The following is a 13,572-nucleotide window of genomic DNA, read 5'->3' as shown; positions in this document are numbered from 1 at the left end:
TGTGAGCCATTATAGCATTAAGTGAAGAAAAAAAGATAAAGAATAGAATAGATAGAAAACAGTAAATTTAAGCCAACAATATCAGCAGTTACATTCAAGATAAATGGCATTAATACCGTGATTGAAAACAAAGATTGTCAGAGATAGTAAAAAACCCACTATATGTTGTTTACAAGAGACACCTTTAAATATAAAGAAGCAAATAGTTAAAATAAGAAAGAAAGGGAAATATACAATGCAAAGACTAACAAAAAGAACTAGTAGAGTTATGTTAATTTCAGAGAAAATAGACTTTAAAAATAAAAAATTTAAATATTTAATAATTAATTATAAGTAAATAATAAATATGAGAGAAAGGAGGACACTTCATAATCTAAAACAAAAGAATCAATTCATCAAGAAGGAATAACAATTTTAAGAGCCATAAAAATATGGGCATTTTTAGTAAAAGGGGCACTTATAAGCCAAGTTTCAAACTTTGTAAAGCAAAATAGCACTTAAAGCCACTGTCATCGTGGGAGATGTTAACACCCCTTCCTCACTAACTGATAAGACCAGTACACCAAAAGAACAAAACAAAACAAAAACAAAAACAAAAAACTCACCACCATAAGAATATAAGATGTATGAACAACCCTATTCACCTAATTAACAAATGAAGAAAATTTTAACCCCAAACTGCATACTTCAAATTTTTCTCAGGTACACATGAACTATTTACCTAAATTGACCATGTTCTGGAACATAAAATGTGATGACATTATAATTAAACTAGAAATTAACAACAGAACGGTAACTTAAAAATTCCCAAATGATTTGAAATTTTTTTCAAATAGCGTATCTTTAAGTAATAGAGTCAGGTGAAAAATTACAATAGCCATTAAGAAGTGTTTTGAACTGAATAAAAATGGAAATTGACAAATAAAAACTTGTGGGATGAACTTAAGACAATGATTAGAGGGAAATATATAATTTTAGATGTGTATGTAAGAAAAGAAAATAAATGTTTGAAATCAATGAAATAAGCTCCCAATCAAGAAGCTGTAGAAAGGAACTGCAAACTGAATCTTAAAAAGTATAAGGAAGGAAATAATAAAGAAAAACAGGAAAAAAAGCAGACATGAATAAAATAGAAATCAGACCTACAATGGAAAAATTCAATGATGTTGAATTTGTACTTAAAAGTTAACTAAAATTGATAAATTCAGAAATAAATCAGAATATTTTTATGGCTCTTAAAGAAAGTTAATGTGTAACTAAAAGCTTTCTACAAAGATATCTTCAAGTCCAAATGGCTTGTGAATGCTTTCAAATATTTAAGGTAGAAGTGATATCAATTTTGCACAAACTCCTTCATAAGTAGAGGAAGTGGAAACGTTCATAACTTGTTTCATGAAGTTAGCATACTCATATACCAAAACCCGATAACGTTTGTTAAAAGAAAGGAAAATTACAGGCTAAGATCTGTAAGAAGCATAGATGAAGTAATCACAAAATATCTTATCCAGCTAAATCAGTGATATATATTAAAAGGTAATATGTTGTTACCAAATGGAGTTTGTTCTAGGATTGCAGGAATTTGAAAATCAATCAATGAATTTTGGTATGTTAACATTCAGGAGGAAATTTATAATGTCATGGCAATTGGTATAGAGAAATACTTTCATAAAGTTCAACACTAATGCATGAGAGAGAAAGAAGGAAACAAACAAGGAAACAAAGAAAGAAGCCTCTCAGCAAACTAGGAATAGACAGAAACATCCTTCAGCTAATATCATGCTTAATAATGAAATATTGAATATCCCCCCTATGAAGTTATAAGTAAAAGAAGATTACCAATAATCACCACTAATGTTTAATACAGTTCTGGTAGTTTAACAGTGCAATAAGACAAGAAAAAGTAACATTTATAATTGAAACATAAGTAACAGTACTATATTATATACTTGATAGTTTCTAAAAAAGTAGATCTTAAATGTTCTCACCACAAAAAAATAAATAGTAATTATGTGAAGTGATGGAAGTGTTAGCTGATACTTTGATGGTGATCATTTCACAGTATTTAAGTGTACCAATCAACTTGTACACCTTAAATTTACACAATGTTGCATGTTACATTGTTACACGATGTTACATGTCAACTAAGAAAAAAAAGTACAGCTCTCTGTGTGAGTAGATAATATAATTATTAAGAAATCCAAAATAATGTACAAATTATACGAGTTAATAAGTGAATTTGTCAAGGTTGCTGGATACTGGGTCAATATAGAAAAACAACTGTGTTTGTAACAAGCAATTTGAAAATGAAGTTAAATGCCATTTGTAATATCAAAGCCAAAAAAAATCAATATACTTATAGTCCTAATCAAGTTAGACAAACCTCTAGATTGAAAACTGCACAATATTGCTGAAAGCACAGATCTAAATAAAAGCAGAGATATATTGTTTGAGGGTTAGCCAGGAGCAATCCCATTTATACTCACATCAGACATTGTGTGTGTGTGTGTGTGTGTGTGGTAATTGAGGAGCTGATTCTAAAATCAGTATGGAAGTACAAAGGACCTAAAGCAATCAAGACAATTTTCAAAAAGAACAATTGTGGAAGACCTACACTACCAGAAGTGAAGACTTACTACAAATTCCTACTAATTACAAGCCAAAAAGGAAAAAAAAAAATGAAAAACAAAATAGAGAGTCCAGAAACTCAAAGATATTTCATCGTTTCATTTACAAAAAAGGAACCATTACAATTCAGTAGGAGAAAGGATGGTTGGCTCAATAGGTAGTTGCTAGAGCAAAATGAACAGTGCTAGAAAAATGAGTTTTCCCCCACATTTTACACCATATACAAATTAATGGTGGCACATGTACTTAAATGTGATAAATAAAACAATAGATCATCTGAAAGAAAACACAGAAAAAATATTTCATGAACTTTAAGTAGGAAAATACTTCTTAAACAGGAAATAAAAAAAGATTAAAAAAAAGGTATCTTACTTTAATGAAACTAAAAGCTTCTGTTTATCCAAAGGTCTCTGAAGAAGATACTAGCTATCTGTACCTATGTATAAAAAAAAGAATCATATTTGGAAATATCACAAATGACTACGAGTCAAAAAAAAATGAAATGTATACACAATAAAAAATGAGCAAAAGACTTGAACAGTCATTTTACAAAAGAGGATTTCCAGGATAATATTCCACAAGGTGCTCAATATCATGTCATTAAGAAAATGCAAAATAAAACTACAATAACATATCACAGCCAGAATAGCCAAGGCAATCCTAAAAAAAGAACAAAGTTGGAAGACTTAACCAGATTTGAAGACTTACTCTAAAATGACACAATGATAAAATGACACAACAATGATAAAATGACACAATGACATAGCCACAGTATAGCTAAAATGGAAAAAACTGATTATACCAAGTGTAGATAAAAATGTGAAGCAATGGTACTCATATACATTGTTTTGGGGAGTGTAAATTGGTACAAACGTTTTGAAAAACTGTGTTGTTAAAGATAGGATCACTCTATGAGCTAGTAACTCCATTCTGAGATTTTTACACAGAGAATTGTATATGTTCACCAAAAGATTTGCACAAGAATATTTGTATCAGTTTTATTCAATTCATAAGGGCCCCAAATTGGAAATAATCTAAAGGTACATGAACAAGAGAAAGATAAATATTGTGTTTTCGTATAATGTAACACTACAAAATAATTTTTTAATGTAACTTTTAATGCAAACAACAATAAATGTGAATTCCACATACGAGTAAATAAAGGATGGTAAATCAAGACACAATTCTATTTATAGGAAATGAGCAAAAATAACTGATAATAGAAGTCATTGAACTGTCTGTTTAAGATCAGTGCACTTTGTTGACACCACTGAGTTTATATATGTCAACAAAAAGTAATAAAGGGAGGGTGTTTATTAGACACTCTGTTCCAAGTTGGTGGAAGTTACTTTAATTACTTTAATGGAGTTATATCGAGAAAGAGAAAATAACAGCAAAAAGTCACAGTAACTTTCAGAAATATGTAGCTCCTTGAGCAAAGATGAATAGAAACAATATTTTTGCTTCCTTGATAAATTGGCCTCATAAACCTTGGTAAATTTCCTATCATGTCTGTTTTCCCAAAGGTTATAAGCTAGACGTGGGACTTGAAGTTTCGGTTGAATCATTCTTTCATCTGGCATTCTTTTTTTAAATTTTTTTTTCAATGTTTTTATTTATTTTTGGGACAGAGACAGAGCATGAACGGGGGAGGGGCAGAGAGAGAGAGGGAGACACAGAATCGGAAACAGGCTCCAGGCTCTGAGCCATCAGCCCAGAGCCCGACGCGGGGCTCGAACTCACGGACCGCGAGATCGTGACCTGGCTGAAGTCGGACGCTTAACCGACTGCGCCACCCAGGCGCCCCAATCTGGCATTCTTTTTAATCAAATCCTCTCAGTCAGCTTGCCAATGTGTAATTTGAGTTTATCCTAGTGTATGTCTCCATTTTGACCAATTAATCTCAAGTATAATTTCAGTGTTCTCAATGATTATTCTTCTGATGCAGTTAAGAGTCACTCAGATGTCTCCAAAGTACTGAACACCCGTGGGTAAAATCCACTAAGAAGTGCAGGGTAGAGGAAGGAATATGTGTGCTGTTAAGAGGAAGGTAAGTAGAAGCTAGAGGCCTCGTAAATGTAAAGACATTGGGAACAGAGAGAGGAAGGATCGGAACCTCAAACGCACTACATGTAGTTCCTTGCAGTAAAGTGGCTTTTGCTGCCTATAAGCTATGTGACCTCAGGACTTACCTGCTCTAAGTCTCAGTTTCCATCTCTGTACGTAGGGGATAATAGCACACACCTGGAAGCATAGTTGTGAAGAGTAATAGAGGTGGAAGGTGTTGAGCACAAAGGAAGCTTTCAATCAATGTTAGCAGGTGATGTGATAATAGGTTCAGCCAAAGGTGGAGAGAGTTTTTGGTTTTGAGTTGTGAGATACTGAAACAAGGTTGGTAATGGGAAGCGGCTGTGTTCCACAGGGTGAGGAACCCAGATCTACCACCTACTAGAGAGTTGAATAGCACAAAGGTCGCGCCATCTTCATATAGACTTGATTTCTATTTTCTGTTGCCAGTAATGTTCCCTCACTTTTTTGTTTCCTACTAGAATTCCATGCTCCCAATACCAGGAGAGGTACCACATTTCTAATGGTCTTTTCCTTGGCCCAAAATACAAAAGGAAGCAGCCTGGATTCGGAGTAACAATGAAATATGCACGTGCCTTTCAACAGAGGTTGCTGCTAAAGGGCACAATTTAGAGCCCTATCCAGGTCTATCAGCAGAGCCTCTGTTCTTTATACCCCACCCCATTGCCTTCTAGAAGCTCTCGCTTCTGCTCCTTGCTCCATCACTTACTAGTTAATATGATCTGGGTAAATGATTTAAGTTCACTAAATTTTTAGATTCCTCATGTGAAACTGTGGCTGCATGAGAAAACTCAGTTCAAATCATCCCTCTACCACTTAACCCCATATAAGTCATTGAGCAACCCATTTTATTTCTTCTGATGACTCACTTTCCCCTTCCATAAAGGAAAATAACAGTATCTTCCGGGTTTGTTCCAAGAAACCAATGAGTTAATGCATGCAAAGCATTTAGCAGGGCTCTTGAAACATTTCAAGTATGTAGTATACATTAACGGTTAATATTAGCTTGAGTAATACACAGGTCAACAAAATTTCAGTAGATTAAAAACGGCTAGTCCCATTGGAGTCATTGTGAAATGATTTGACCACAGGCAATATTCAGAACTAAATGCTATTTGAGAAAACCGTTGTTGTATTTCTAAAAGTGATTGATCCAATGGCTTAAGTGGAATTTTTGCTTTTCCCACAGAGCACGAATTGTCACAATTGAAGTCAAACACAGGCCAAAAAGAAAACTGCTCACCTTCGTGATACATGAAACTGGGAAAAGAGCTTTAAGATAAATGCCAAATTGATTGAAAAACTAACTAGCTTAGTAACTAATATATAATATATATATGAATCATGCATTAGAAATTATATGTACATATGTATTATATATATGTATATATATGTATATATGTATATATATATATATGAGCATACACACACACACACACAGTACAATCACCTTCACTCATATAGGAGGAAAACCGTGTAATAGGGGATCCTCCCCCCCCCCACCCAAGGTAATGTGACTTTGCATATGTTACTTAACTGAGCCTCATTTTCCCAGTATAAAATGTATATCTGAGTGGCTAGCTCATGGGGATTAAATGAGAACATACAATATGGAGTTCTAGTGCATAAAAGGCACTTTTAAAATCATTTTCCTTTCTTTTTTAAATAAGTAGGTCTTATAATTACCATCAGAGATGGAACTAAGATTGGCCAAATTCCACAGGAAAGAAGAGTTACAGGGTGCAGCTTCATCTAAACATTGTCTCTTCCCCCGAGTCCTCTTTTGGAGAGCTCCTCTTAGTTGGGCACAACCGTCCCCCAGCTCTCTGCTTATTTTTCTTCCTGAATTTTCATTGCATCTAGAGCACTAGCATTTGTGCATGACTGGTGTTGTGAACAGGTCCTTTTGCATTTTTGTAAACGCTTTTATTCTTATGCTCACCTTTCATGTGTTTATCTAAATATTTCTTTTCAGCAATGTTTAAAGTTTATTTTTATTTATTTTGAGAGAGAAAATAGAAAGAAGTGCAGGAGGGGCAGAGAGAGGGAGGCAGAATCTCAAGTAGGTTCCGCCTTGTCAGCACAGAGCCCGATGCAGGGCTCCGTCTAATGAACCGTGAGATGGTGACTGGAGCTGAAGAGTCGGAAGCTTAACCGACTGAGCCACTCAGGCGCCCCTACTTATCTACATATTTCTTGCGTACTTACCATGCACAGGCACCGTAGTATGTGATTCAACTCTTTTAGAATGGGTCTCTGGGTTACAGTTTGCAACACATTCACTTACTCAAACCCACATTCTCGCAGCACCAAGTCAGTATTTACTCAACCAAGACATAACATAAATAATTCTCAGTACGCTAATGTACTGGGAATGGCAATGCCAGTTTTTTGCTGTGAAGTGTTAAGTCCTTCCATTCAGAGGTGCTCCAATAGCCTTAGAGTAAGTTAGCTTTTTCTGGGCAGGCCTCAAGCTTTCCCTTGAACCATGGCCAAGGAGATGATACCTCTGAGTCCTTTTATGGGCCAAGAATTCATCGTGTTCTCTTTTTTCTCAAACAACAATCACAGCACCATGTTTCCATTCATTATTCACAATCTACCCTTTGTCATCTTTATCTGGAGACCCAATTGTGTTCCTTTGTGTGATAGGTGAGTGAAGGTTCTCCTCTGCTCTCTTGTCTCCAACTCTGCCGTGTTCCCAGGTTCTTTTCTTTAATGTTAGGGTAAATGTCTCTGGTTCATGGATCATGTTAAAATTTTTAAGCCTACTTGTTAATTTTGAGAGAGAGACACAGAGAGCATGAGTGGGTTAGTGGCAGAGAGAGAGTGGGAGAGAATCCTAGGTAGGCTCTGCGCGGTCAATGCAGAGCTGGATGAGGGGCTCGAACTCATGAATTGTGAGGTCATGACCCGAGCCGAGATCAAGAGTTGACGCTTAACCAACCGAGCTACCCAGGTGCCCCAACTAATGGATCATGTCAGTATAGTCATTGTTCCTTACCCCTCTATTACTGCTTTGGTTTGGCCGCATGTAGTAATTTGTGTTAGTCATCACTGATTAACAAGAAATTTTAGTTATAGTTTCATATATCTTGTCCTGTGTTCACGCATGGAGTGTCCCTTGAGCAGGGGGAGACAATGTCTTGGGTCACTTTCTCTTTTGTCTGCATTTGGTAATCAGAGCTAACCTTTCTCAAGCCCTTAATCAGGTACCATTCAATCCTCACAACTACTCCATGAAATAGGCGTAATTATTTATGAAAATAGATACTATTATTCACAGTACTTATAAATTATTGTTTGTAGATAAAAAAATTGAGTCTTAAAGATGTTCAAAATAATTATTGAAATAGGTCAACCTCTTAAGTTTTCCCTGTACGCTTTTTTCTGGAATAAGAAAAGCCCTTTCCTCTTTAGCACTGTGAATCAAAACCCAATACCGAAGAGATGAACATATTGTCACACTCAGCTCCAGACATTCCCATAAAGTCAACTACTCTAACAAAAGTGCTACTTCCTGGAAGTAAAAGTGCAAGTAAGGACTTTTGTTTGATGCAGCTAACAGCAAAAAAGCAGAAAGCGTGGGTCAAAAAGTAATGAGATGCATGGGCTAATCAGCTGAGGCCATTTCGAGAGCCAGAATTTGCCTTAGACCAGGACGTGGGACAACATGGCATGTTCTGTTAAATTTTATTCCTGAAATGAGGGCATCAGTAATACAAGAGGGGTATCTCAGAAATGATACGGTTCAAATTCCTTTCCTGAAAAAAATAGCTATAGACCATCCTTCACAATGAGCATCCAGAGGCTACCAAAGTTAGGCTGCTCACTTATAGGGCTATACCTTCCCTTGTTGGATAGCTGTGGTGTATTAGTTTTTATTGCCACATAACAAACTTAGTGGTTTAAAACAACACAAATCCATTATCTCGCAGTTTCCGTGGGTTAGGGGTCTGACTGTGGATCCTCTGCTCAGTGTCTCACAAAAAGATCAAGGTGTCCTCTGGGCTGTGTTCCTTTCAGAGATCAAGGACCTCTTTCCAGAACACACGGTTATTGGCAGGATTCAGTTGTTTCTTCTAGCACCGAGAGAGAGAGACCACCCCCCCTTCTCTTGCTGGTTGTAAACTAGAAGTTGCTCTCAGTTCTCAGTTCTTAGACACACTCAGAGCTCTTACCACACAGAGCTTTCCATCTTCAAAGATGCAATGGAAAAAGCTCCCTTGCATCAAGCCCCTATCATGCTCTGAATATCCATAACTCCAGAAAGAACACAAGCTCTTTTCTGTGCTCACCTGATCAGGTCAGGCCCACCTAGGCAATCTCCCTTTTGATTAACTCAGCTGAGCCCATGTTGATTACATCTGTAAAATCCATTTTGCTACACAACATAACATAGTCACAGGAGTTACAGCTCATCATATTTATGGGTTCCACCACACTCAACTGAAGGGAATTATACAAGGGGAAGAGTCAATGGAGAGGTATCATGTTAAGATTCTGCCACCACAGATGGTTGGGAAATTAACTGTCCTGTAATGAAAATAAATCAGGCTGGATTCTGCCAACTTATACTCTGTTCTCCACATCAGCCTCTCAACTATTGGAAGACAAGTGCCTTGATTATTCTTTGGGTAACTATTCCCAATATCTTTTAAACGATTCTATTTTTTTTTTAATTTAAATCCAAGTTAGTTAACATAGAGTGTAACAATGGTTTCAGGAGTAGAATTTGGTGATTCATCACTTACATACACCCAGCACTCATCCCAACAAAAGTGCCATTCCTAATAATGCCCATCACCCATTAGCCCATCCCCCCATCCAACACCCCTCCAGCAATCCTCAGTTTTTTCTCTGTATTTAAGAGTCTCTTATGGTTTGCCTCCCTCTCTGTTTTTATCTTATTTTTCCTTCCCTTCCCCTGTGCTCATCTGTTTTGTTTCTTAAATTCTACATATGAGTGGAATCATACTGTATTTATCTTTCTCTGACTGACTTATTTTGCTTAGCATAATACATTCTAGTTCCATCCACATTATTGCAGATGGCAAGATTTCATTCTTTTTGATCACTCAGTGATACTCCATTGTGTGTGTGTGCGCGCCCACGCGTGTGTGTGTGTGTGTATACTCCATCTTCTTTATCCATTCATCAGTTGATGGATATTTGTGCTCTTTCCATAATTTTAGCTATTTTTGTTAGTGCTGCTATAAACACTGGGGTGCATGTGCCCCTTAAAATCAGCCTTTTTGTATTCCTTGGATAAATACCTAGTAGTGCAATTGCTGCATTGTAGGGTAGCTCTATTTTAAATTTTTTGAGGAGCCTCCATACTGTTCTCCAGAGTGGCTACACCATTTTAAATGATTCTTGTTTGTGAAATCCAGATATCTTTCTAAATACACTATACTTCTTGTTTGAATCTTAGAATGAAATATAACTCCCTAGAAGTTTCCTAAATATTATAGATTATAATAGAACTGTTATTTCTTCTATTATGCTGAATGGGCTTCTAGTGAGACATCCAAGTACTAATTTTTTATAGCTATATCATAGTGGTAACTAAAAATTCAGCCATGACCAAATAAAGCACTTTAATTACTTTTTCACACATAGCTACAAAGCCCAAGTCATTGATATCCCCACCTTGTAGTTTGAGAGTAACTTTAAACACAAACTCAATACCAAGGCCTGTTACACCGCATTGTCAATTTCTCTCTTACAATCAAGTCTAGAAAACTTTTTGAATCTTGGTTCTGTCGCCTATATTGTTACCTTTCCCTCATAGTGGGGCATCAGTCACAGATTAGATAAGCTTGCCTTCATCCAAGCTGTTAACATAAGTTTTGACAAAAGATAGGAAAGAGGCCAATAGGGCGTGATTTTTGATTTTCAATTTTAATCCTTTGAGTAGGGTTTGTGTGTGTGTGTGTGTGTGTGTGTGTGTCTTTAAATTAAAGAGGAGTACATGCTGTTGTTTAAAATAATTCAGGGGCACCTGGGTGGCTCAGTTGGTTAAGCATCCAACTTTTGCTCAGGTCATGATCTCATGGTTCATGGGTTTGAGCCCTGCATTGAGCTCCACACTGGTGTGGAACCTGCTTAGGATTCTCTCTCTCCCTCTCTCTCTGTCCCTCCCCCCACTCATGCTTTCTCTTTCTCTCAAAATAAATAAATAAACTTTAAAAATATATTAAAATAATTCAGACGTTCCAAGTTCCTGATTTTTCTTACTAATTCATCACATACTGTTTGGTTTCATAATGGTAGCTTTCAAACAATTATCACTCCCCAAGTTTAATCAGACAAAGGGAGGATATTTCCAATACTAATTTCACTTACTATTTGCAAATTTCCCATAGTAAGCCCTGCCTCCTTGGATGTAAATGAACTCCTTATATTTTCACAGCACTTTCCACATTTCATATATGGCACTCGCAAAACTTTCAAATCAGAGGGGTTAACGTGATATTGTTTTCAGGCAACTAGCAAGGCCACAAAAGGTGTCCACACTCGTGGTTAACAGCAGGTCCTTGACTAAAGCCCAGATCTGTGGTCTTAGAGTCCAGGAATCCTTCACTGTTTCCCAGAAAACAAATTAATGTGAAGTGAAGAGCTCTCCTGTCAAAACTGTATCTTCCACACCAAGTAGCCCTTTCCTCCCCTGGAGCTGCTCCCAGTTGCAATGTTGACATTTAGTTGGCAGGCGTCAGTAAAGAGGGGGAGAGCACCAGTGGAAAGATTGGCTTTGCAACTCATGTGAACAAAGCATCTCTTGTGTCTCAGAGGCAGAATCAAGACCACCTTTAGAAAGCAAATGCAGCACGAATGGCCTAAGAGAACCCTGAAACAACGGCTGACATGCACACTGTGTGCCTCAATACATGCCTGGCTAAGGAGAGAGACCTATGCCCCCCACGTGATTCAGAAAATTAAAATACTAGGCTACAGACTTTATAAATACATCACAGAGTTAGAGAAAAAATAAAGAGCGGCCAAAGATTTTCATGAACAGTCATCTACATGTTGGGGAAAAAAACATCAAAACTGACACAGAGCTGTTTAGTAGTGAATACAGGTAAGCAGGTTTTAGTTCTTTGAATCCCTTCAAGATTTGAAGCATTATACCATTGTCCAGATCAGTGTGGTATGATAATAGAAGTCGCTGATGTGAACCATGTTTGTAATTGAAATTTCCTAGTGGATGCATTAAAGAAGTAAAAAGCAGATGAAATCAATTTTTATAACATATGTTATGTAACCCAACATATCCAAACTATCATTTCAAAGTGTAACCGATATAAAAATTATTAATGAGCTATTTTACTCTTTTTTCTTTCACTATCTTCAAAATCTGGTGTGTATGTTACACATAGAGCACATTTCACTTTGGTCCCACTATTTTGCTAGTATTCAAGAACCATGTATGACCAGGGACTGCCTTCTTGAACAGTGTCGGTGTACGTGAAATCACTTATTTTTATTAGGTTAACAAAGAAGGGTGTGGAGGGAGGGTGGGTGTGGATTTCCCACAGATCTCATGGGGAACTGGAAGACCAAGCAGGAAACTGACACCCTTCTGCTATGTGACCCACATCTCATGGGCCCTTTCCGTCTCCAGTGTTCCATCTCTGTCTGGGCCCCCATTCTCCTTCTCTCCCTTTCTCATTGCCTACCTGCAGACACTATTGCAGTGTGAATAGCATGGAGTGTGAAGGGGGAAGAAGGGGGCTCGATTTCCAGCCTGTCCCTTGTAGACTGAAGAAGACCTTTTACAAGTTACTTAACCTCTTCGATCTCAGATTTCTTTCTGTGAAATAGGATTAAGTCCTTCATCACTGAATTCTAAGCATCAATTAAAATAACAAATGTAAACTTGTCAGTCCCAAACAGACCCTGCAGTTTCTAAGCTTTTAATGATTATTTTTCAAGATGGCTATATGTTTGGTAGAAGAGGCAGTAGGGAAAGAGAACTGGAGAAGTGAAAACTTTTTAAAAAAAAATATATATATATATATACTTAATACCAGGCCACAATGTTCTTTTTTTTTTAGTACTTGGTGCTTAAAACCTCTCTATACTTTTAGCATAACTTCAACCCAAAGCACACTGAGCTTCAGTAATACAGATATACCAAAAACATAAGAATTAAACAAAAAACTTTCAGGTTTTGCTCGAGTTTGTCCAAGTAGATGGAGACCCAGATGATGAGGGGGAGACCCCTTCCTGAGCACGATGTGGGATATACACTGAATACTCCACAAAATGTCTAAGAAGGAAAGTTCATTCTGTCTGATGCATATGGGGTTGGCAAGAACTCCATCATCTAGAAGACAGTCTTCTCAGCCCGTTCCCCAACTATAAAATTGTGCCCTTGGATCTCAAGGAGCCTTACAATAATTAAATCTCTGCAGTTCCTAAAGCCAGTACCACTACAGTTGCACCTACCCATAGCCTCAGATACTTTGAGAAGTCCGTACTCCAAAAAAGGGAAGACTCACCAGTTCATTCTCCTCTCCTTGGTTGAGCAGAGCCCGGTGGTCCTTCTTACTCTTCTCCTCCATCTAAACCAGACTTGTTAGGGTCCCTTCCCGACTAATTCTTTGGGGAAAAGTCAAAGCTGCTTGAGACTTATGTGAACTCAGAGCAGTCACTACTTGTCACTGCTTTCTCAGGTGCTTTTAAAATCTCTTACCACAACCCTCACCTATTAGGCTAACAAAGAAAAGAGAGGAAATACTCTCCTCAGCCACAGGATTGGCCCATTCATCTATCTGCTTAGTGTGTTTCTTTTTTTTTCCCCCCTCCCTCCCTGGTGTTTATTTGCTGATGTGAGATGTGATAGGCTCTAGA

General features: G+C 37.1%; 1 protein-coding gene across 1 annotated transcript in view; it reads right to left on the bottom strand.

Moving 5' to 3' along the window:
- LOC124500936 (probable cation-transporting ATPase 13A5) overlaps positions 1-13,283 on the bottom strand; it is a 115,713-nt gene extending 102,430 nt beyond the window's left edge. Inside the window, exon 1 of the mRNA XM_047064797.1 lies at positions 13,221-13,283. Coding sequence (XP_046920753.1) covers positions 13,221-13,283 — 63 coding nt within the window. The remainder of the gene's footprint in view (positions 1-13,220) is intronic.
- Positions 13,284-13,572: the final 289 nt, after the last annotated feature.

Source organism: Lynx rufus, unplaced genomic scaffold, assembly GCF_022079265.1.
Source record: "Lynx rufus isolate CCGP_SWC_20201006 ecotype Redwood Valley unplaced genomic scaffold, mLynRuf1.p SCAF_64, whole genome shotgun sequence".
Taxonomy (NCBI): domain Eukaryota; kingdom Metazoa; phylum Chordata; class Mammalia; order Carnivora; family Felidae; genus Lynx; species Lynx rufus.
Note: the sequence above shows the minus strand (reverse complement) of the source record. Positions and strands in the feature narration are given on the sequence as shown.